The following is a 23,154-nucleotide window of genomic DNA, read 5'->3' as shown; positions in this document are numbered from 1 at the left end:
GGAGAGACCAAACATTCTCTCCTTACACCATCTCTGTTCTCATCCCTAAAGGAGAGACCAAACATTCTCTCCTTACTCCATCTCTGTTCTCATCCCTAAAGGAGAGACCAAACATTCTCTCCTTACTCCATCTCTGTTCTCATCCCTAAAGGAGAGACCAAACATTCTCTCCTTACACCATCTCTGTTCTCATTCCTAAAGGAGAGACCAAACATTCTCTCCTTACTCCATCTCTGTTCTCATCCCTAAAGGAGAGACCAAACATTCTCTCCTTACTCCATCTCTGTTCTCATCCCTAAAGGAGAGACCAAACATTCTCTCCTTACTCCATCTCTGTTCTCATCCCTAAAGGAGAGACCAAACATTCTCTCCTTACTCCATCTCTGTTCTCATCCCTAAAGGAGAGACCAAACATTCTCTCCTTACTCCATCTCTGTTCTCATCCCTAAAGGAGAGACCAGACATTCTCTCCTTACACCATCTCTGTTCTCATCCCTAAAGGAGAGACCAAACAGCATAAAGAACGGATGCACTGCCTCCACAGAGGACAGTGAGCTCAATACCACCCCCGACGGGCAGGTGCTTCAGGTACTGGCTTACCTAATTGTCAAACATTCAAACCCCGCCCTCTTTTCTTGATCCTCCAATTACTTTCCGTTGTCCAAGAAAAGCAACGGTTGTGATTGGAGGATCAAGAAAAGACGGTGGGGTTTGAAATGGGTCACTATTGCAGAACCTCTTTTTAATAACAATATAACTTGACACACTGGAGTAACCTAGACCAGGGGTTCCCAAACTTTTCAGGCCAGGGCCCAGAAAATAAGGCGTCAGAGAGCCGCGGCCCAATGCACATCGTCTGGCTTTTTTTTTTTTTTTTTTTGCCAGGCGAAATATCACTTCAATCCTATTAAGTTAGTTCAAGTTAGTTATTCATTTATATGTGCTATTTATGAGAGGGCTAACTTGTTGCAAAATAATAATGATAATAATAATAGCCTCATTAAAATACTATTGTTGCTTCGGTTGTTTTCAGCGTTTTATGTGCATAATCTGTTATTTAGTTTGAAATGTTCGTTGAAATAAGTAGATTTTTCGTTTTTGTTTATTTATTAAGTTAATATAAAACCATATAGTCACATTTTAGAATACAATAGAATAGAATTTTAGAATACAACTAGAAACACTGTCCTGGCCTGCTTCTAAGTTCAGTGGCCTGACAAAAAAAAATTAAAATAAAAAATAAAAAATAAAAAACATTTTTTTTTTTTTTTTTTTTTTTTTTTTAATCATCTCGCGGCCCACCCGTGGCTGCTCGCGGCCCACCTTTGGGTCGCGACCCCGACTTTGGGAACCACTGACCTAGACTATGAGGGGTAAGCCATTTTGGAAGAGAAGTATGTTTTGGAAGAGAAGGATGTTAACCTATGTACGTGTGTCTTGGGTATTTTATTTTCTTCATTAACTGTGATGTTAATAGTTTGTTCCTCGACAGATCAGCCCCGTACGGAACACTCACCCTCTCCTGGTGTTTGTGAATCCTAAAAGTGGCGGCAAGCAAGGGGAACGGTGAGTCCAAAAGCTGAACGCATTCATGGAAAAATATGAATGTACGTGATACACAAAATACATAGTCTGTTTTTATGTATTTCAGAGTCCTGCGTAAATTTCAGTATTTGCTGAATCCACGACAAGTGTACAACCTCTCAAACGGGGGACCTGGACCGGGGTGAGGCTTCCATATCCAGTTATTCTCTACAGGTCTTACCACTAGTAGATACACAATGTTTGGGTGAATGGGGACTTGTCTGGTGAACTAACACCATCCACTGGCTCACCCCAAGGTTGTGTTCTTTCCCCGCTCTTGTATATCCTGTATACTAATGATTGTAGAAGTCAACATGCTAATAGACACATCGTCAAATGATTGCAGATGATTCTGTAATTGTTAGTCTCTTGAGTGATAATGAGGCCAGCCGTGGCCCAGTTGTAGATGACTTTGTTTCCTGGTGTGAAGGGGCATTACTACAACTAAATGTCACAAAGACTAAAGACATGTGTATTGATTTTAGATGATCTTCACTAGCTCCTCAGAGTAGTGTCATTAATGGCCAGACAGTGGATTTGGTGACCACTTATAAATATCTCGGTTCCATTATTGACAATCGTCTGAAATTTGATTCTAATACTGAAATGGTGTGTGAGAAAGGTCAGCAGCGCCTCTTCTGTTTAAGGAAGCTAGAAGAATATCTTTTCTTTTGGAAAGAATGATAAAAAAATATATATTTTTTTTTTTATAAATTATTTTTAAATCGTTTTTTTTGTATTCGACTAAGAGGTTGGCAGTCGACTATGGCTCCTTTCGACCGATTAGTTGACTATTTGACTAATAGGGGTCAGCCGTAGATATGTGTATGACCGTTTTTCCTTTTCTGATGTCAAAAGCCAACATCTTGCGTTGCTTTGTTTTCCTCCAGACTGAGTTTGTTCAGAAACCTGCAGGATTACAGGATCCTGGTCTGCGGAGGAGACGGGACAGTGGGCTGGATCCTCGATGCCATTGGTGAGGCGGCTGCGTGACCCTAAAGCTATCTGGCGGCACGTTAGCCTAGCTTAGCACAATGAATAGAAGCGGACAGTGCCGGTTAGCCTAGCTTAGCACAATGAATGGAAGCGGACAGTGCCGGTTAGCCTAGCTTAGCACAATGAATGAATGGATGAATGAAAGATTTGTTTAATTTTATAAAAACTCAAATATATCTGTTCATTTGACATATACAAACGATAATAAAAAAAGAAAACAAAAAGAGAAACAGATGAACAAATCCTAATTTACCCTGTTCGAAAAAGGACCCTGGGACCCAATGGGTGAGGCACACGAAAAAGGAGTAGGAGGTATACACTTTTTTGAATTCCTACCCCTTTTTAACTATCACAAATTATAATTGAATCTATTGTTAATTATATGTATAAACTCTGTATCTCTATACAATCCAATACATTTATATATTATAAATACATTTAAATAAATATACCTATAAATATGTAATATATAATATATATATACTAAATAAATACCATATGATATACATACTTCTATTTTTTATTTACATCTTACACATACTCCCAATCAACACTTCCTCTTTCAGATACCCATTTAAGAAAGATTTTTTTTACATCTTTTTAAACTGATGTTTGTACTCTGTTTTATCTCTAACTCCAGACTGTTCCACAAGTCCACCCCACAGATGACATGCACATACTTTTCATTTTTTATTTAATTTTATTAAGTTTAGCTCTCCTCTCAGATTATAGCCACCTTCTCTTTCCCTGAAAATTTTTTGTATATTTTTTGGCAACAGGCTATTTCTGGCTTTGTACATGATGTTTGTGATGTTTTAAATTTGACCAGATCCATACATTTCAAGGTGTTTGATTTAAGAAACAGTGGGTTTGTGTGTTCTATATATCCTACCTTGTTTATTGTCCTTATTTCTCTTTTCTGTAATATGCATATTTGCTGTAGGGTGCACTTGTAGTTAATTCCCCAGACCTCCACACAGTAAGACCGATACGGTAAAAACAGTGAACAGTATAAAGTGTGTAATGATTTATGATCCAATGTGTTTCGTTTTCCCTAAAATTCCAGTGCATTTAGCCAGTTTAGCTCGGACCGGGTTTCCAGCTTATTTTGACCTATGATTACTCCAAGAAATGTATTCTCATAAACCTTTTTTTTTTTTTTTTTAAATCTTTTTCCACTTCCTTTCTCCTCTGTTTGTCGTTATGCCAATTCCCAATCCCCTTCCTGGTCGCTGCGCACCTATCCCCTACAGTCGGTCTTGGAGAGTGGAGGCTATCACATGCTTCCTCCGACACATGTGTAGCCAATCAACCGCTTCTTTTCACCTGGCAGCGCGGACTCTCACTGAGAGGGTGTAACGTGTGGAAGGATCACACTACCCCCCTTAGATCCTTTCCTCGCTGAGCAGGTGCCCCGACCGAACTGTAGGAGTCGCTGTTTACAACGACCAGGACCCACCCACCAGCTTTCCCACCCCTAACACTGCCAATTGTGTTAGTATGAATGACTACATTGAGTACATTGAATGAATGGTAGCAACGCCGAGAGCTGGGCTCGAACCCAGCGTCTCCTGCGTTGGTGGCGAGTGCCTTGCCCACTACACCACCTAGCCGCCCTCTCATAAACTCTTTCTATGCGTTTATTGTTTATCATCAGGTTTACCTGTACATTTGTGTTATGTTTTCCAAACAGCATGATCTTAGTTTTCTCCAGATTTAGTGATAATTAGTTTTTTTGTCGAACCACAATTAAATGTATTAATTTCTGGTTAGCCTTCAGGAGAGGTGTTAGTAGGCTAACGACGACCATGTCTGCTTCCATTCATTGTGCTAAGCTAGGCTAACGTGCAGCCAGATAGCTTTCTACTGAACGCACTGAGAGGAAACGGGTATCTATCTTCTTGTCTCTCTCTGGAGAAGACGGTAAGCTGATTTCCCAAAATGTTTGGCGAGTTCCTTTAAAGGACATACTGTATCTGCGTCCAAACTACTAGTCTTTACTGGGGGGAAAAAAATAAGTGGTTCTGACGCACGTCCTCTTCCCCTTCCCTCTGTTCTCCAGACAAAGCCGGTATTCTGACGCGGCCCCCTGTGGCTGTGCTACCCCTCGGCACAGGAAATGACCTCGCGCGCTGTCTCCGCTGGGGAGGAGGTGAGAGCCCAGAGCTTCAGAACATCATCCCACTGACCTGTGGTGGGAAATAGCCCAAGCTAATAACTTACTCAGTCCAAAGAGACCTGGTTAATACCATTTATTAACCCTTTCACTACCACATTACCAAAAGGTTAACCCCTTCACTGCGACAATACAGAAGGTTAACCCTTTCACTGCCACATGACAAATAGTTAACCCTTTCACAACCACACTACAGAAGGTTAACCGTTCACTACCACACTACAGACAGTTCCGTGAAAGGTTGTGAAAGGGTTAACTCAATCAAAGTATCAATACAAAATAGTGAGAGTTAGGCTGGATTGTTTATTGTTTATTGTTTAAAAGGATCCCCTCATTAGCTGCCACCTAAGTGGCGAGCTAGTCTTCCTGGGGTCCACACAGAAAGACAACACAAAACATAACAATACATGAGATACATATGACAATCACAATTCACTTAATTAACAATGATAATCTAAAAGCAGTAACACATTGTAGACATCTTTATAAACATCAGAATGTTTTCAGAAAAGGTTATTACATTCATGGGTAGACATGAATATTTTCAGAAAAGGTTATTACATTCATGAGTAAATATTTCATTATTACATTCCTACAGTAGGTATTTCCACTCCCAAACGTGAACAGTATTTGCTCACATATGAAAGACACTTTGCTATTCAATTTACAGTACTTATGTTCAGTGGGCAGTTATTCCAATGATGGATGACTCTCTTTAGCTAGGACACCAGGGAAGAGAGAGCCCCCCCGGATCTTAAACATCTTTATATACCTACAAAAACTGAAAGGGGTGGGGGCCATAGGTATAGGGGAGGGTGTCATGACATTTTGGGGAAAGGTGGGGGAGGGTTTGTTGGGGTTAAGAATGAGGGATGGGGGGGTACCTGTAGGAAGGGAGGATGGGTGAGGGATATCAAAGAGGTGGGGGAAGGGAGTCTTATCTTCCACAGACCCATACGCATCTGTGCAACAATCATCTCTCTGTATTCATATTGATGTGTTATATTCATGTTGAGTTATTATATTGACATTTTATATCATATTGATATCTTTTGCACTTTTTTGTATCCGTCTATGCACTGTTCTATACTGACCTGCAGCATCTTTCATACAAGAGTTGCAGCTCAAAGTGCTTCACAGCAGCAAAGAAATACATACAATGAGCACAGCATTGTCAGATCAAGAGCGATGCAGTGCAGACATGAAATAAGCATCAAACGAGCATCAAAATAGAACATTAAATCACAGAGTTCTTCACATTAGGATCTAACATCCCAATAGGCCTCTTTGTTTACGGTTTGATAAAAAAAAATTAAGTATAGAATAGAATAGAATAGAAATACTTTTATTATCCCGTGGGAAATTTGACACTGCAAACCGCTCAACATTTAAACATTTAGACAGAACAGGTCACGAATTAGAATAATAAAACAAATCAAATCAAGTTGCCTAGGATAAGAGTAGAGTAAAATAGAATAAAAATTTAATAAAATATACAGTAAATGAATACAGTAAAAATATACTGAAGAGGCATCATAGCAGCATGGGGGAAGGGGGGGTACAGGTAGTAAAAACAACACAAGCAGTGTAAACAAATAGGTCAATATAATTAACTATCTAACTAACTGAAATATATATTCACAGTATTCACAGTGTCACATAAGGTGCAGTATGCATCAGGTAGTGTTATAATTTACTATCTAACTAACTGAAATATACATTATTCACAGTATCACAGTATCCACATAAGGTGTAGTATGCCTAAGGTAGTGTTATTGTCCTCCTTGGGTTGCTATTAGTCCTAGGTCAATATCTGGCAGCAGTCGCTGCCCCCTGTTGTGGAGCCTGGAGGCCGCTAGTCGCGGCCTCCTGCCACTATGGAGCTGCCGCTCTGTGCTCAGTGATGCAGTGAGGCACAGTGATGCATTGTATAGTCTGATGGCTGTTGGAATGAAGGACTTCCTGTGCCGTTCAGTGCTGCATTTGGGTAGTGTGAGCCTAGCACTGATACTAATCTCCAGGATCTAGGCATTTAAGTCAGGGAGAGCTAAACGAACCTTAAGGCCACCTATGAGCACGGCTGATGTTCTGTTTCCCCAACCAACGCAGGCTACGACGGTGTGGATCTGAGTCGGATCCTCAAAGACATAGAAGGCAGCTCCCCAGTGCTCATGGACCGATGGAGCGTCCAGGTGATCACAGACGACGACAGCCAGGAGAAAGGAGATCCGGTGCCCTACGAGATCATCAACAACTACTTCTCCATCGGAGTGGTGAGTTAGTGTTAAAGAGTGGTGAGTTAGTGTTAAAGAGTGGTGAGTTAGTGTTAAAGAGTGGTGAGTTAGTGTGGTGAGTTAGTGTTAAAGAGTGGTGAGTTAGTGTTAAAGAGTGGTGAGTTAGTGTTAAAGAGTTAGTGTTAAAGAGTGGTGAGTTAGTGTTAAAGAGTGGTGAGTTAGTGTTAAAGAGTGGTGAGTTAATGTGGTGAGTTAGTGTTAAAGAGTGGTGAGTTAGTAGGCGGCTACGTGGTGTAGTGGGCAAGGCGCTCGCCACGAAATGCTGGAGACGCTGGGCTCGTCAGTTCGAGCCCAGCGCTCCACATTTGCTTTCAGTTTAGCTGGTCGTCCGTACTAATACACATTGGCCGTATTAGGGGGTGGGAAACTGATGGGTGGGGATCGGGCGTTGTGGACAGCGACTCCTACAGGTCGGTTGGTGCGCCTGCGCAGTAGAATCAGGAAGTGTCGGGGGCAGCGTGAGCCTCCCACGCGTTACTCCTCGCCACTGAGAGATCGAGCTGTGCAGGTGAAAAGATGCGACTGCTGTTACCTCAAGTACCGGAGGGGACTTGTGCTATGTATGACTTAGTCCACATTGCAGCCGGCTTGTGGGAGGCAAGAAACAGCGTCCGTGACAGGGGAGGGTTGAATTGGACGATACGAAAATTGGGATGGGAGAAAATATAGAAAATGGGAGAAAAAGTGGATAAAAAAAAAAGAGTGGTGAGTTAGTGTGGTGAGTTAGTGTTAAAGAGTGGTGAGTTAGTGTGGTGAGTTAGTGTTAAAGAGTGGTGAGTTAGTGTGGTGAGTTAGTGTTAAAGAGTGGTGAGTTAGTGTGGTGAGTTAGTGTTAAAGAGTGGTGAGTTAGTGTGGTGAGTTAGTGTTAAAGAGTGGTGAGTTAGTGTGGTGAGTTAGTGTAAAGAGTGGTGAGTTAGTGTTAAAGAGTTAGTGTTAAAGAGTGGTGAGTTAGTGTTAAAGAGTGGTGAGTTAGTGTGGTGAGTTAGTGTTAAAGAGTGGTGAGTTAGTGTGGTGAGTTAGTGTTAACACTTTGATTGCCACGCAGTATGCCCATCATTATACCCAGTCTGCCACCGCTGTAAGCCTATGGAGATGTTTACCTTCTTTGCAGGGCTATAACTTTTTTAATATTATAGCTATATTAACATTACTATGGCCCATTCAACATCGGGTATCTATCGTTCCGGATGTGGGAACGTTATATTTTTTCATTCATACATTGTTGTGTTAATACCGTCGAGAATATAAGGATGTTTTTAAGCTTTTCTGCTGTAATTCCAAAAACGTGAGTTACAGGCCCTGAAGCATAATGATAGATTATCGATTGGCGTTTATTTCCTATACACGCTATATTAAAAAATTTAAATGTATATGATAGATGATACATTATGCTTCATCATGCGTGAAGGAAAGGGGGGGTGGGGGGGGGTTATAATTCCTTGATCGTCAGTAACTGCTTTATTTAGTATGGGTTGATATATTGATCAGATGGATTGCAAACAAAGAAATGGACAATCAAGCTGAAAATAACGTTATATTCCTCTTACCGTTTGCCGATGAGACTGGAGGAAAAATATTCCAATTATTTGACGTCGATCTGCTAGATCCATTTCCCGTTTGTATGACGCAATAAACGCCGAAATCATATAGATTATTGCGTTTCGAAAGCGATCCCAATGCACTCGATTGTGTATCTTGATCCACGTAACAAGATAGTACTGCCGGAGGGATTTCCTCGATGCACCAGCGCCAATTCTGGTTTGGTGTGGAGTGTAACTCGCCCGATCATCCACCAGGCGCCGGTATTGAGGCGTTGCAATATCAGACAGGGTGCCGCTGCAGTCCCGGAGGGAGGCTGGATGAATTATGAATGCCATGGCGAAAAAATTTAATATTGATCCCAACAACGTTGTTGGCGTTCAATGCATGGCGGGCAATAACGAATTATGACGTTGTTGGCGACCAATGTGTTAAAGAGTGGTGAGTTAGTGTGGTGAGTTAGTGTTAAAGAGTGGTGAGTTAGTGTGGTGAGTTAGTGTTAAAGAGTGGTGAGTTAGTGTTAAAGAGTGGTGAGTTAGTGTTAAAGAGTGGTGAGTTAGTGTTAAAGAGTGGTGAGTTAGTTTGGTGAGTTAGTGTTAAAGAGTGGTGAGTTAGTGTTAAAGAGTGGTGAGTTAGTGTTAAAGAGTGGTGAGTTAGTGTGGTGAGTTAGTGTTAAAGAGTGGTGAGTTAGTGTTAAAGAGTGGTGAGTTAGTGTTAACCCTTGTGGCTCCCTAGAACTGCTGACACACACTGGGCTTAGGAGATGAAATGATGGCTCATGTTTAAAGCCATATAATTCTAACTGTTTACTATTTTTAAAACTTTTTCCCCCCCATGATTAACAGTAATAGCATAATCTCAATATATCTCTAACAGATTACTCATATTTCGGAATTATAACCACTAAAATTTTTTTTTTTTTTTTTTCTGGTTGTTGCGTACTTTCCCCTACTGTTGGTCCGGGAGACCGGAGACTGTCACATGCTTTCCTCCGACGCATGTGCAGCCTGGGGCAGGCCAACCTGGCCGCGCAGGTTCTCACCGGGGAGGCCACACTATCTCTCCTCAGATCCAACCCTCGCTGAGCAGGCGCCCCGACCGAACTGTAGGGGTCGCTGTCCACAACGCCCAGGACCCACCCTTCAGCTTTCCCACCCCCTGATACAGCCAATTGTATCAGTGCGAGGGGCCAGCCAAGCTGATAGCAACGCCGGGAGCTGGATTCGAACAGGCGAATCCTAGTGTCTCCCGGTGTTGGTGACGAACGTAATCTCCGTGCGCCACCTGCCCCCCCCCTGTGTTTGTTTGATACAACGTCTTTTTTCATCGAAAAAAAACGGATAAATGTTTTTTTTACCATATTTCTACACATTTCCGCCGCAACCTTAACCGTTATGAAATCTCGACGAAATACCTCTGAATATGAATTAAAAAAAGATTAAAGATTCGATGACTAATTCGGCCAGAAACGGCTTTGAGGCGAAGCGTTACTAAGCGCTCATAGATACCTAAATGTCCTGCGGGCGGTTCCAAGTGGTTCTACGGCTGGAATCTTGAACTCTGGTCGCTGGTGGGAGGAGGACCAGACGTGCTCCGGCAAGTGCACTTCCTCGTTGGAGCGCGCCGGCTATGGGGGGCTCGTGTTTCGGCGTATGGCACGCTGTGGACTACGGGGTCCGGTTCGCCTCTGGTTCTGTGTTGAAAATCCACTCGCTCCAAACCCCCCCCCCCCAAACCATGTATCCGCAGTTTCAATCACCGGAAGCCCGCAACAGCCTCTCTCACCCTCCCCTGAATTGTGGCAAAGTTATCTGTAGAGCAATTACGCCACCATGTGTTTTACATCGGTAACAGCACACCCTAACGTTAGACTGTGTCATTAGGTTGTGGAATATGCAAGCATTTGGTAAATATATCGAGAATTTAACGAATGAGAGCAGATTTAAAAATGGTTAAAAATGCCGTTTTAACATGGGAGCGGATGGGAGTAGAAAAAATGACCAGGGGTAAACAAGACACTAAACACTATAACTATTGTTTTAGAGTGTTTCATATTATAAGCTTTTGACACAATGAACATATATGTAAAATTAAGATATTTTCCCAATTTCATGAAATAATAATAAACACAGACACCGCTGTGCTCACACACACACACAAAATATTTTAAAAAAGTAGTTTTCATGACCAGGGAGCCACAAGGGTGGTGAGTTAGTGTTAAAGACATAACCGTTATAGCCCCGTTCTGTTCATTTGTTGTTGTTCTTCTTCCACCATATTGATTAAAAAAAAATCTTCATTTCAACCTTTATTTAAAACCGTGAGCTTCTGAGGTTTCCCTCATTTACAGAAATGACAATTGTACAAATGTAAACGGTACATAATAGAAAGCAATATTCACAGAAATGTGTACTCAAAAGAGTAATAATAAAAAATAATAAAAAGTTACAGGTCGTCACACAATGGTCTGAAATCATACGTTTAAACATACCAAGGGAAGGAGAACCTCCAACTTCAGAGAGAGTTGGAGGACATTCCAAGAGTCAGAGGCATCAAAGGAAAAAGCTGACTTCCCTAGATCAGAACAAACTTGAGGGACCCTAAGAACCATCCAGTCATCAGATCAGAACATACTGGAGGAACCCTAAGAACCATCCAGTCATCAGATCAGAACATACTGGAGGAACCCTAAGAACCATCCGGTCATTTGATCTAGTTGAATAGGTTCCAATATTCCAATCTAGCAGTGAAGAGATATAAACAGGTTGCTGACCAATAATGGCTTTAAAAATAAATAAATACGAGTGTTTGTTGCGCCTTTCTGCAAGAGAAGGCCAACCCACCCTATCATACCAGACACAACCCACCCTATCATACCAGACACAACCCACCCTATCATACCAGACACAACCCACCCTATCATACCGGACACAACCCACCCTATCATACCGGACACAACCCACCCTATCATATCAGACACAACCCACCCTATCATACCAGACACAACCCACCCTATCATACCAGACACAACCCACCCTATCATATCAGACACAACCCACCCTATCATACCAGACACAACCCACCCTATCATACCGGACACAACCCACCCTATCATACCAGACACAACCCACCCTATCATACCAGACACAACCCACCCTATCATACCAGACACAACCCACCCTATCATACCAGACACAACCCACCCTATCATACCAGACACAACCCACCCTATCATACCAGACACAACCCACCCTATCATACAGGACACAACCCACCATATCATACAGGACACAACCCACCCTATCATACCAGACACAACCCACCCTATCATACCAGACACAACCCACCCTATCATACCAGACACAACCCACCCTATCATACCAGACACAACCCACCCTATCATACAGGACACAACCCACCCTATCATACAGGACACAACCCACCCTATCATACCAGACACAACCCACCATATCATACAGGACACAACCCACCCTATCATACCAGACACAACCCACCCTATCATACCAGACACAACCCACCCTATCATACCAGACACAACCCACCATATCATACCAGACACAACCCACCCTATCATACCAGACACAACCCACCATATCATACCAGACACAACCCACCATATCATACAGGACACAACCCACCCTATCATACCAGACACAACCCACCCTATCATACCAGACACAACCCACCCTATCATACCAGACACAACCCACCATATCATACAGGACACAACCCACCCTATCATACCAGACACAACCCACCATATCATACAGGACACACCCCACCCTATCATACCAGACACAACCCACCCTATCATACAGGACACACCCCACCCTATCATACAGGACACAACCCACCCTATCATACCAGACACAACCCACCCTATCATACCAGACACAACCCACCCTATCATACAGGACACAACCCACCCTATCATACCAGACACAACCCACCCTATCATACCAGACACAACCCACCCTATCATACCAGACACAACCCACCCTATCATACCAGACACAATGGAAGACATTCTTGTAAAAATGTAAAATGCGCTCTTTGGAACTTTCTTAACCCTTTCACTACCACACTACAGAAGGTTAACCTTTCACTACCACACTACAGACGGTTAACCTTTCACTACCACACTACAGAAGGTTAACCTTTCACTACCACACTACAGAAGGTTAACCTTTCACTACCACACTACAGAAGGTTAACCTTTCACTACCACACTACAGAAGGTTAACCCTTTCACTACCACACTACAGAAGGTTAACCTTTCACTACCACCAAATGGCAGGGTGACTAAAAAGATTTTTAATTGGGACAGAGCACACGGTCATCCCTGGTCAAGAGAGATGTCTATGATTTTTTCTTCTACTGACTTGAGTATGATTTTTATGAACAATTTGCAGTGTAAGGTTCACATAATTAAAACAAAATTATCAACAATCCATCAGGATAAGTGGAAGGTGGAGATTTTGAAAAAACCTAAACTTAGAAAATATATTGCAATTAAAAATGAGTATTTTACTGAACCTTATGTAATGTTAAACTTAAAGAGAAGACGGAGGTCTCTGTGTGCCCAGTTGAGGTCTGGCACCCTGCCATTGGCTGTGGAAGTGGGTAGATTCCAGGGTAAACCTGAGGAGGAGCGGCTGTGTGTTCTGTGTGATCTGGGAGTGGTGGAGGATGAATATCATTTTGTTTTTTATTGCCCTTTGTACACCACTTTGAGGAGGGCTTTATTTGAAAAAATTCAAATTGCAAACCCAGATTTGTTTTGGCAGTCTGAGAGCTGTATGTTGAGTTGTTTTTTTTGTGGAGGACATCTTCGGTTTTGCAGGATTTTTGGAGAAGGCATGGCACCTGAGACAAAACACACTGTATCCTATATAATTGTATTTGAATTCACCTTGTTTTTCTGTTTTTCTGTTTATTTACATTGAGTACAGCTTGTGTTATATTACGTTTTATTGTATTTTCTTGTATTTTTCTTTTTTTATGGCCATCTTGGTCTATGTAATTTGTTAAGTAATTGGTAAAGTATATTATTATATACTTATTGTTATGTGTCTTGTAAGCCCATATGGGCTGGGCATACATCTGTATGTAAGACACGAAAATAAAAAATATCAAATCAAATCAAATCAAAACCACACTAGACGGTTAACCTTTCACTACCACACTACATAACGTTAACCTTTCACTACCACACTACATAACGTTAACCTTTCACTACCACACTACATAACGTTAACCTTTGATTGATTGATTGATTGAAAACTTTATTAACAGATTGCAGAATGGGTACAATACAGTACGGCTCAATACACACAATTGTTAAGGGGATGCAGACCAGAGAAAGACTTTCGTCTTGTTTACATCAGGGTCCCCCATTTTCAATTCATCATGACATTTATGACATACACGACATACAAATATACAGTACTGTTTCAGAGACAGAGCTTCTAAAAGAAAATAATATATACATTTGAGGGGGAAGAAACTGTACATTGGAGGGGCTTGGGTGGGGGGGGGGTTGTACATTTACCGGGCCAGTTTTGAATTGCAGCCTCCGTAGGTGCTCTTTTAGAGCGGGTTTGAAGGTGGGTAGGGATTCACATTCTTTTACGGCTGTGGGTAGGGTGTTCCACATTGTTGTGGCATAATTGCGAAATGTGTTTAGTCCCTTGTTTGAGCCGAATCTGGGTTGAACATGATTTGTGGAACTCCCTCTGGTGTTGTGGTCGTGGAATTCACTGACCTTTGGGAAGTTTGGGTTAACCGTCTGTAGTGTGGTAGTGAAAGGGTTAACCGGCTGTAGGATGTTATCAGATGTTCTGATCATGTCAGTGTGTTACAGGATGTTATTGATCATGTCAGTGTGTTACAGGATGTTATTGATCATGTCAGTATGTTTACAGGATGTTATTGATCATGTCAGTGTGTTACAGGATGTTATTGATCATGTCAGTGTGTTACAGGATGTTATTGATCATGTCAGTGTGTTTAAATGATGTTATTGATCATGTCAGTGTGTTTAAATGATGTTATTGATCATGTCAGTGTGTTTAAATGATGTTATTGATCATGTTAGTGTGTTTAAATGATGTTATTGATCATGTCAGTGTGTTACAGGATGTTATTGATCATGTTAGTATGTTACAGGATGTTATTGATCATGTCAGTGTGTTACAGGATGTTATTGATCATGTCAGTGTGTTACAGGATGTTATTGATCATGTCAGTATGTTTACAGGATGTTATTGATCATGTCAGTGTGTTGACAGGATGTTATTTATCATGTCAGTGTGTTTAAATTATGTTATTGATCATGTCAGTGTGTTGACAGGACGCCTCCATCGCCCACCGCTTTCACACCATGAGGGAGAAGCACCCCCAGAAGTTCAACAGCAGGTGAGTCAGTACTCTGTGAGCTTAATGCTGTGCTCTGTGGGCTTAATGCTCTGCTCTGTGGGCTTAATGCTCTGTGGTCTGTGGGTTTAATGCTGTGATCTGTGGGCTTAATGCTGTGCTCTGTGGGCTTAATGCTCTGTGGTCTGTGGGTTTAATGCTCTGGTCTGTGGGCTTAATGCTGTGTGGTCTGTGGGCTTAATGCTGTGTGGTCTGTGGGCTTAATGCTCTGTGGTCTGTGGGTTTAATGCTCTGGTCTGTGGGCTTAATGCTGTGTGGTCTGTGGGCTTAATGCTGTGCTCTGTGGGCTTAATGCTGTGGTCTGTGGGCTTAATGCTGTGCTCTGTGGGCTTAATGCTGTGCTCTGTGGGCTTAATGCTGTGTGGTCTGTGGGCTTAATGCTGTGGTCTGTGGGCTTAATGCTGTGTGGTCTGTGGGCTTAATGCTGTGTGGTCTGTGGGCTTAATGCTGTGTGGTCTGTGGGCTTAATGCTGTGGTCTGTGGGCTTAATGCTGTGTGGTCTGTGGGCTTAATGCTGTGCTCTCTGGGCTTAATGCTGTGGTCTGTGGGCTTAATGATGTGTGGTCTGTGGGCTTAATGCTGTGGTCTGTGGGCTTAATGCTGTGGTCTCTGGGCTTAATGCTGTGTGGTCTGTGGGCTTAAGGTCACTGAGGTCACTGTTGTCTCTGAGGTCACTGTTGTCTCTGAGGTCACTGTTGTCTCTGAGGTCACTGTTGTCTCTGAGGTCACTGTTGTCTCTGAGGTCACTGTTGTCTCTGAGGTCACTGTTGTCTCTGAGGTCACTGTTGTCTCTGAGGTCACTGTTGTCTCTGGGGTCACTGTTGTCTCTGGGGTCACTGTTGTCTCTGAGGTCACTGTTGTCTCTGGGGTCACTGTTGTCTCTGGGGGTCACTGTTGTCTCTGAGGTCACTGTTGTCTCTGGGGGTCACTGTTGTCTCTGTGGGGTCACTGTTGTCTCTGGGGTCACTGTTGTCTCTGAGGTCACTGTTGTCTCTGGGGTCACTGTTGTCTCTGAGGTCACTGTTGTCTCTGAGGTCACTGTTGTCTCTGAGGTCACTGTTGTCTCTGAGGTCACTGTTGTCTCTGGGGTCACTGTTGTCTCTGAGGTCACTGTTGTCTCTGAGGTCACTGTTGTCTCTGAGGTCACTGTTGTCTCTGAGGTCACTGTTGTCTCTGGGGTCACTGTTGTCTCTGAGGTCACTGTTGTCTCTGAGGTCACTGTTGTCCCTGGGGGTCACTGTTGTCTCTGGGGTCACTGTTGTCCCTGGGGGTCACTGTTGTCTCTGAGGTCACTGTTGTCTCTGGGGTCACTGTTGTCTCTGGGGTCACTGTTGTCTCTGAGGTCACTGTTGTCTCTGGGGTCACTGTTGTCTCTGAGGTCACTGTTGACTCTGGGGTCACTGTTGACTCTGGGGTCACTGTTGACTCTGGGGTCACTGGTCTCTGGGGTCACTGTTGACTCTGGGGTCACTGGTCTCTGAGGTCACTGTTGTCTCTGGGGTCACTGTTGTCTGGGGTCACTGTGACAAAACGTTGCTCTTTATACGCGTTGCTCTTTATAAACGTTGCTCTTTATAAACGTTGCTCTTTATAAACGTTGCTCTTTATAAACGTTGCTCTTTATACGCGTTGCTCTTTATAAACTGACTTTTCTTCTTGGATCCAGAATGAAGAACAAGTTGTGGTACTTTGAGTTTGCCACGTCGGAAACCATCTCTGCTTCCTGCAAGAAACTCAACGAGTGTCTTACAATTGAGGTGAGAACTTTGTGTCAGCATCAAAATAACATACTGTAATTACCTTTTTTACATTTATTTATTTTTACTATCAAATGTTTATGTAATGTTTTATTCAGATGCATCGGCTATTTTCACACACTGCACTCTGATATATATATATTTGAGATGGTTTGGTTTGAACTGTGATACTCGACCGGGTCCAGTTACTTGGAATAAGCGTGTAATTGAGAGGTTAAGTCCAGACGGTCCTCACAGAATGATCTACATGATGATATTATGATGATAAATTATTATATTACACTGTCCACATTCCAGATGATCAACAATCATATCTTTTCATTTTGGCATGTCAATGTACAAGATTGAAATGTCTCTCTTTTTCTCTCTCTCTCTCTCTCTCTCTCTCTCTCTCTCTCTCTCTCTCTCTCTCTCTCTCTCTCTCTCTGTCTCTGTCTCTGTCTCTCTCTCTGTCTCTGTCTCTGTCTCTCTCTCTCTCACTCTCTCTCTCTCTCTCTCTCTCTCTCTCTCTCTCTCAGTGCTGTGGCACCACAATTGACCTGAGTAGTCTGTCCCTGGAGGGGGTCGCTGTCCTCAACATTCCCAGCATGCACGGCGGCTCCAACCTGTGGGGGGACACCAAGAAGGGGGGGGACACCAAGAGCCTGACGAGCCCCGAGGAGCCCGAGGTCATAGTGGACCCCGAGGTTCTTAAGGTCACCTCGCAAGGTGAGCAATGTGTACTTTTTCTAGTAATGAATTATGTTCCGGAGCGAATACAGAACCAACTGAGACCAATGGTTATCAAATGGTCTGGTGTGACCGGCTTGGTCACCTTCTTGTGACCTCAGAAGTATGGAAAACTGTGATTTACCTTACCTTGCTACCTCTCTATCTTTTTTATGCTCGCTTATGCCTGTATTTTTTTACTGCTGTGAAGCACTTTGAACTGCAATTTCTGTATGAAAAGTGCTATACAAATAAAGTGTATTGTTTTATTATTATTAAAACTAAATAGACAGCCACCAAAAATGAGCTCTGCAGAAAGTCTGCAGGCAGATGCAACAGAGTGAAGACACTCATATTGAAAACACTGTGGGACTACCGCTCACGACCAGCAGGTGTCACAATTGCACATTATCGACTTAAAGTGAAAGTTAAAACATAATGATTATGTAAGCAAGGGATAATGTATAGCTACGAGGTCATTGTCGCAAAATAATTGACCGACACGGAGTTTAAAATACCGAGGCGCCTCGCCGAGGTGTTTTAAACGTCAGTGAAGGTCAATTATTTTGCGACAATGACCGAGTATAGCTATACATTATCCCGCTTATTACATGGCTAACTTACTAACAATATACCTAATTCATTGTACACCATCGACAAGACGAGATCAAATACAGACGCAGTTCTGTTCTGTCGCTCCCGCTGTCATCACCGGGGCGGCAGCCGGCAGGTCTGTGGTCTGATTGCACTGATGACAGTGGGCTTGATTGCTACAGCTGCGCACAGCGGTCATTATTGTTCGGCAGAGGTCCGTTATCGAGTAATAACGGACCGCTGACGAGCGCTATTGACCAATCACAAGCAAGCATTTCGGCGAATGTGAAAACACCATGTAATAATATATTATAATATATACGCTATATTATAAGTTATTGTTTTATTATTATTAGTAGTATTATTATTATAATAATCAGAATCAGAAAGTCTTTATTGCCAAGTAAGCTTACACATACAAGGAGTTTATTTTGGTCATTTGGTGCATCAACATTAAAAACTGTAAATTAAAGTAGAATAAAATTAAATAGAATATATAAACTAAATTAGAATAAAAATACAATAGAATATAATATAGGACAGGGCTGTACAATTGTGCAGGATGTAGTAGAATATTATACACTTTCACTAAATTAGAAAAAAAACAGTGAAATAGAATAGACAGAGCTGTGCAATTGTGCAAAAAATATGAACAGTGTCATTATTATTATTATTATTATTATTATTATTATATTATTATTATTATTATTATTATTATTATTATTATTATTATTATTATTATTATTATTATTATTATTATTATTATATAAGTGATCATCAGCCATAAGTTTCAGTATTTATGCCGATCTCAAAGTGGAAAAAACGTACTGCCTTTGTGCACTTAATGTTCAGCATTACCATGTTTTACCTGCAGACCTCAGCGACCGGCGGATAGAGGTGGTCGGCCTGGAAGGAGCCATGGAGATGGGGCAGATCTACACGGGTCTGAAGAGCGCTGTGAGGCTAGCAAAGACCTCCCAGCTGACCATCAGGTGAGCGCTGGGCTTCTGGACATGTCCAGACTTGCCCAAAGAGCGTCAACTTCAGCCACGTTAAGGGCTCATGTGCATAATATGCAGGCTATTAAGAGGGGCTCTTTGGAAGGGGGGGGGGCCCTCCTTCCAAAGAGCCCCTCTTAATAGCCTGCATATTATGCACATGAGCCCTTAACGTGGCTGAAGTTGACGTTAAGCGGAAGCTAAGGACGGCCCTTAGTTGGCTGTTAACATAACAATCATTTTGGTTTGTGCACATTTTAATATGGGTGTCGTTAGCATTCTTGATACTTAATTAATGCACTGCCCCCCCCCCCCCCCCCCCCCTCTTCTTTTTGTAATGTACTCCACCAACTCCATTAGGACAAAGAAAGCACTGCCCATGCAGATAGATGGAGAGCCTTGGATGCAGCCTCCCTGCACGGTAACAGACACACACCTGGGCATGGACCGGAATGACATGTTGCCTTTTATTTACTTACCTACTTACCTTACTGTTTTCTTAAATCTTTAACCTACTTAGATTAGATTTGATTTGATTCGATTCTATTCGATTCGATTAGATTTGGCATCCAACCAGAGTGCAAATGTAACAGTAAAGTGCAATAGTAATTTAAGATAAGTAGAACAGGGTATACGATATATACATTTCTACTACTGAGTAATAATGGTGCTAATCAGATGTATGTACAGAGTTGTAGTATTAATATGTACAGTGATACAGGTACAGTATAAAGACACTATGGTAGTAAGTCATACTGGCCAGCAGCGTAACTAGTAAGAGTAGGTAAGGGATATTATGTACATAATATATAGATATAGTATTAATATGTACAGTGATACAGGTATAAAGACACTATGGTAGTAAGTCATACTGGCCAGCAGCGTAACTAGTAAGAGTAGGTAAGAGATATGTACAGATATAGATATAGTATTACTATTAATATGTACAGTGATACAGGTATAAAGACACTATAGTAGTAAGTCATACTGGCCAGCATCGTAACTAGTAAGAGTAGGTAAAATAGGATAAGATACGATATTCCTTTATTGATCCCCTTGGGGAAATTCTGTATCATATAGCAGCATGGGGGAGGGGGAAGTGGAGGTACAGGTAGTAGAAGACATACAGGTACAGGTCACAGAATTATAGTACAGTGGAGAAGTAAACATTTAAATAGAATAAAAATGCAGTGTAAACAAACAATATACAAGGGTAAGGGATATGTACAGATACAGATATAGTATTAATATGTACAGTGATACAGTAGATACAGGATTATATGCAGGTGTGTACAGACAGATGTGTATATATATATTTATATATTTATACAGTAAGAATAAATATATATATATACAGTATATACAGCATTATTGTACATGTTATCATGCAGAGTTGTATGGGTTATATGCAGGTGTATAAGTAGGTATATAGAAGGATTGTATACAGGTATATTCAAACAAATATGTATATATACAGTATATACATGCTGTAAATATAAATATATATACTGTATATATACAGTATATAATAATAATAATAATAATAATAATAATAATAATAATAATAATAATAATAATAATAATAATAATACATTTTATTTGGTGGCGCCTTTCACAATCAAACAAACAGGAAGTATAAAAACAGTGATGCTATTGTACATGCTATTGCTACCATACAGAGTTATATGGGTAGACCATAGTATGTACACCGTATACATAGTACATGTATAGAGTAATTACATTCCATGATAATATCTTCACTGGATGATGTGGGTTATTAAATCAAATGACCTTTTGTTTTCTTCTTTTTTTTCCTCTTCTCTCCTCAGATTCACATCACACATAAGAATCAAGCCAGTATGCTGACAGCTCCGCAGGCCAAGTCCGGCTTCTTCAACTACAAATAAGCGGGAATTGCTTGCAGTCTAGATTGATGACTAGTATGCACTAGATTGATGACTAGTATGCACGTGCTTGTTGTACTGTAGACTTCATCAAAGGACTGAAACAACTTTCTTTGTATAAAAGAAAAAATTATTATGTCAGAATGTGTATGTTTTAGACAGAGAATGTGTATTGCAATATAGCCAAAGTAAACATGTTTATTTCATTATAGCCAACGTGTGCATAAGTGCTTCAGGAGTCCTGCTTATGGCTGAAGCATGGTGCATTTCTATTTATACATTGTATTATGTAAATTGTATTGTTTTATGAAGGCTTTTACAAGATTATACTTTTGTTTACAGTGCGACTAAATAATTTTTGACCAAATTTGCTAAATGTTTTTTGCCGAGTGCTCTCCGCCCCTGGCTTCCTCTGCCTCTGTACAGGGCAGGTCTACCCCAGCGGTCAAGGCTACTTTACAGGATGACCCTAACGCAGTGGGTCTCAACCCTTTTCACAGCCCGGGCCTCTACACTGATACACGTCAGGACGCCCCCCTTGTTCGATAGGGCTTTAGTCCAGAACTCCCGAACTGTCTACACACTGCCCTGCAGAAGCTAACTGCAGTAAGTACGCAAACAGTTAAACTGAAAAAAATGCCTCTAAAGTTCTTTGATCCAGTGATTTTGTAGTTACTGCAATTCTTTATACCCCTTTTCTCTAAAGCAGAGCATTGAACTCTAAAACTTTGTCACAGGATAAAACGGATATTGAGAAGTTCAATTTCACTCATAACTCAATTTTGAAAAAGATTGTAGTTACTGCGGTTAGCTTCTGCAGGGCAGTGTAGTTACTGTGGTTAGCTTCTGCAGGGCAGTATAGTTACTGCGGTTAGCTTCTAAAGGGGAGTATAGTTACTGCGGTTAGCTTCTGCAGGGCAGTATAGTTACTGCGGTTAGCTTCTGCAGTGTAGTTACTGTGGTTAGCTTCTGCATGGCAGTATAGTTACTGCGGTTAGCTTCTGCAGGGCAGTATAGTTACTGCGGTTAGCTTCTGCAGTGTAGTTACTGTGGTTAGCTTCTGCATGGCAGTATAGTTACTGCGGTTAGCTTCTGCAGGGCAGTGTAGTTACTGCGGTTAGCTTCTGCAGTGTAGTTACTGTGGTTAGCTTCTGCATGGCAGTATAGTTACTGCGGTTAGCTTCTGCAGGGCAGTATAGTTACTGCTGTTAGCTTCTGCAGGGCAGTGTAGTTACTGCGGTTAGCTTCTGCCTGGCAGTATAGTTACTACGGTTAGCTTCTGCAGGGCAGTATAGTTACTGTGGTTAGCTTCTGCAGGGCAGTATAGTTACTGCGGTTAGCTTCTGCAGGGCAGTGTAGTTACTGCGGTTAGCTTCTGCAGGGCAGTATAGTTACTGCGGTTAGCTTCTGCAGGGCAGTATAGTTACTGCGGTTAGCTTCTGCAGGGCAGTGTAGTTACTACGGTTAGCTTCTGCATGGCAGTATAGTTACTGCGGTTAGCTTCTGTAGGGCAGTATAGTTACTGCGGTTAGCTTCTGCAGGGCAGTGTAGTTACTGCGGTTAGCTTCTGCAGGGTAGTGTGCTTCAGGTGCGGAGAAAGCAGTGGATAGATTGAAAGCTATGACTGGAGCAGTCGCTCACGTTATTTTCTCCCATTGGGCTGAAGTCTAGTGAACGAAACAAGTGTAAAGGTCAATCCTGTAATGTGGTCAAACCGCGACCTAGGTGTTGCGTTTTGTTTGTTCTCTTGTCTTGGTCTGGTGTGGGTGGTGGGATGTCAGTGGGTATGAGGGGGGGGGGGGTTCAGGCTCTGCCAAGAGAGGTCTGGAGACATTCACAGTATAATAAGTGACTAAACTCCCCTCGGACCCCACACCTCGGACCAAAACAAAATAAGTAAACAAAGCACAATTACGGATTCTACCTTTAAAACGTCCCCATTTTCCCGGGGACCCCCCGAAAGCTCCTCAGGGGACCCCTTGTTGAGAACTGCCAATCACTCTGTGAATATCATGCTAGGACAGTGTTGCCGGGTGGGAAATGTGAAACTATTGTACCTGAGGCTTAAAATTATCGTTTTTTGGAGGAAAATGATCGTCTGCCAGTTCTAACCAATAGAACATAATGGGCAGGCATAGAGAGGGCAAA

At 42.0% G+C, this 23,154-nt stretch overlaps 1 protein-coding gene across 1 annotated transcript in view; it reads left to right on the top strand.

The window, feature by feature from the left end:
• dgkaa (diacylglycerol kinase, alpha a) overlaps positions 1-22,233 on the top strand; it is an 86,427-nt gene extending 64,194 nt beyond the window's left edge. Inside the window, exons 13-24 of the mRNA XM_084332751.1 lie at positions 502-588; positions 1,493-1,566; positions 1,652-1,726; positions 2,475-2,560; positions 4,643-4,732; positions 6,866-7,029; positions 14,963-15,027; positions 16,712-16,802; positions 17,321-17,510; positions 18,979-19,096; positions 19,463-19,523; positions 20,932-22,233. Coding sequence (XP_084188877.1) covers positions 502-588; positions 1,493-1,566; positions 1,652-1,726; positions 2,475-2,560; positions 4,643-4,732; positions 6,866-7,029; positions 14,963-15,027; positions 16,712-16,802; positions 17,321-17,510; positions 18,979-19,096; positions 19,463-19,523; positions 20,932-21,009 — 1,179 coding nt within the window. The 3' untranslated portion in view covers positions 21,010-22,233. The remainder of the gene's footprint in view (positions 1-501; positions 589-1,492; positions 1,567-1,651; positions 1,727-2,474; positions 2,561-4,642; positions 4,733-6,865; positions 7,030-14,962; positions 15,028-16,711; positions 16,803-17,320; positions 17,511-18,978; positions 19,097-19,462; positions 19,524-20,931) is intronic.
• The last annotated feature ends 921 nt before the right edge of the window (positions 22,234-23,154 follow it).

Source organism: Notolepis coatsorum, assembly GCF_963971535.1.
Source record: "Notolepis coatsorum genome assembly, chromosome: 17".
NCBI classification, from domain to species: Eukaryota; Metazoa; Chordata; class Actinopteri; order Aulopiformes; family Paralepididae; genus Notolepis; species Notolepis coatsorum.
This window is presented reverse-complemented; position numbering and strand designations above follow the sequence as displayed.